This window comes from Austrofundulus limnaeus, unplaced genomic scaffold, assembly GCF_001266775.1.
Source record: "Austrofundulus limnaeus strain Quisiro unplaced genomic scaffold, Austrofundulus_limnaeus-1.0 Scaffold148, whole genome shotgun sequence".
Classification (NCBI taxonomy): domain Eukaryota; kingdom Metazoa; phylum Chordata; class Actinopteri; order Cyprinodontiformes; family Rivulidae; genus Austrofundulus; species Austrofundulus limnaeus.
The window spans coordinates 679652-681872 of NW_013952550.1; the positions used below are offsets into that span (position 1 = coordinate 679652).

Genomic DNA, 2221 nt, shown 5'->3' on the forward strand with positions numbered 1-2221 from the left:
ACACACACACACACACACACACACACACACACACACACACACACACACACACACACACACACACACACACATATGTTTGCCCAGCTAGACATTTTGGGACATTCCATTGTCTTCCATTACATTTCTACAGCCTGACCCTGACCACAAACCCTAAGGCTAACCTCACAGGTACCTATCTGACCCTAAAACTAACCTAAACTCAATTCCCACCTTGGTCCTAAACTCAACCCCAACCAAAAATCAGCCTCCGAAGTTGTGGGGCCCAGGCTTTGGGCCCCAAAAGGAGCACCCGGTCCCCACAAGGCTGCATTTTTCTTAAACATGGGCCCCACAATGTACAAAAAACAAGGCCACACACACATAAGTTTGCACAGCTATCCATTTGGGGACATTCCATTGACTTCCATTACATTTCTACAGCCTAACCCTGACCACAAACCCTAAGGCTAAACTCACAGGTACCTGTGAGGTTAGCCTGACCCTAAAACTAACCTAACCTGACCTGACCCTAAAACTAACCTAAACTCAATTCACAACTTGGTCCTAAACCCAACCCCCAACCCACCAACGGCATTTAAAGCAAACAGGGAGTTGACTTACTTGTAGGTCCCCAAATGCACCAGTTGTCCCCAAATGTAGGCATTTTGTTTTAAAATTGCCCCCAAATGTCACCAAAAAACAAACACACACACACACACGTGCGTCTCTTTCATTCTAAACACAATTAAAACACCAACCTCCAGCAGGAACTTTTCTGCCTCCGAGGATCTTCCAGCAGCAACACACTGAAAAGTTGCATTTTGACCAGCGTTGATCTCCTCATCTCCAAGTCTGGAGAAGTGTGGGGCCTTATCTAAAAACACAGACACAGAGAGCGACAATTCAACATCAAAACGTAACTTTTTTTTTCTTATTTTGGCATTCACAATCCCACTCATCTACTGATAATACAGTCAAGGTTTCCTTCCTGTTTATTTCACAAAGATAAACAGGAATTTGAAGCTTTTTTTTTGATAAAGAATCAGTTTTAGTAAACAGAGATTTTTTATGTAATTCACTAGATGCCGAAACCAGAAAAAAAAACATGTTTTTCACATATTTATTTTCTGTCCTATTAAAAGGACAAACAAAACTGGTTAAAACAAAAAAAAAATGAAGGGATAAAGCAAGAAAACTAGAAAGTTAAGGTTAAATTGTTCAAGTACTTTTACACAAGCAAACACAAACAAAATTTAAACAAGTTAGTTTCATACGTATTATTACATAATAATCTAATTAAAAATGCTTTCTCACGTTATTTTTTTATTTCTAAAATGTTAAAATACAAAAGTAACCTTGCAAACATTTTTAGCATTTTTCCAACAGTTAACTATGACAGTGTTACAAATTTAWCATCTGCTGCTGAAGGTGTAAGGCAAAAATGTTTTGGCCTTCATTAGCAAAAATGTCTTATTACAAAGTGAACTGATTTTAATGATCCTCTTGGAAAATTATAACTGGAGGTACTTCGAAAACTGCTGAACATCTGAAGTCAAACTCATTCAAGAAGATGGCCGCCGCAGCTAAGTCACCGTAGCAAACACAAAAGTGGCAGCCAATTTTACAATCATTGCACTACAATTTGGTGTGATGGTAACTGAGATTCATTCCCAACACATACTGTCAACTCTACATGTCTGTTAGCAAAATATCTCATGAATCTCATGGACATATTAAAGACCTTTTTAGACAGAACCGATCAGACGTACATCTACAACTAATGGACGTGGCTCTGGTGGCCAATTCAAGTTGGCCACCAGAGCTAAATAACATTTRCCGCGACAAGGGCTGYGTCCAAAACGAGAGGCCGGGTCCTTCGAAGGCTGAAGGACAAACGCGTCCTTCCTTTGGCCTGAATTGAACGACTGGTCCGATGGATCCTTCCCGGCCCACCGCATCCCATAATGCATTACGGCCCGACCAGAAATTTTTTTATGCTAGTAATGGCGGACGATATGAGAGAAAAGAATATTTTAAGTAAAAATATGGCGGTATAAAATTTTAAAATTTCAAGCGGTTGTGTTTTTAATACTTTTATCAGTTGTATAGATGTGTTTTTAGATTCTATTTTTGTCAGAAAAACAAATTTAAATAGCAAATAAACATGCACCTACGGCAGGTCCATTAGTTCTTCAAACATTAAGTTTTTTTTATTGTTTTCTGTTATTAATAACGCTAATAT

At 38.7% G+C, this 2221-nt stretch overlaps 1 protein-coding gene across 4 annotated transcripts in view; it reads right to left on the minus strand.

Annotated features, from left to right (window-relative positions):
- The window catches only part of ptprub (protein tyrosine phosphatase receptor type Ub), a 311934-nt gene that overhangs the window by 133771 nt on the left and 175942 nt on the right, over positions 1 to 2221 (minus strand). For all 4 annotated transcript variants that reach the window (XM_014016596.1, XM_014016595.1, XM_014016594.1 and 1 more), the window contains exon 5: positions 738 to 853. In XM_014016596.1, the coding sequence (XP_013872050.1) occupies positions 738 to 853 (116 nt within the window). The remainder of the gene's footprint in view (positions 1 to 737; positions 854 to 2221) is intronic.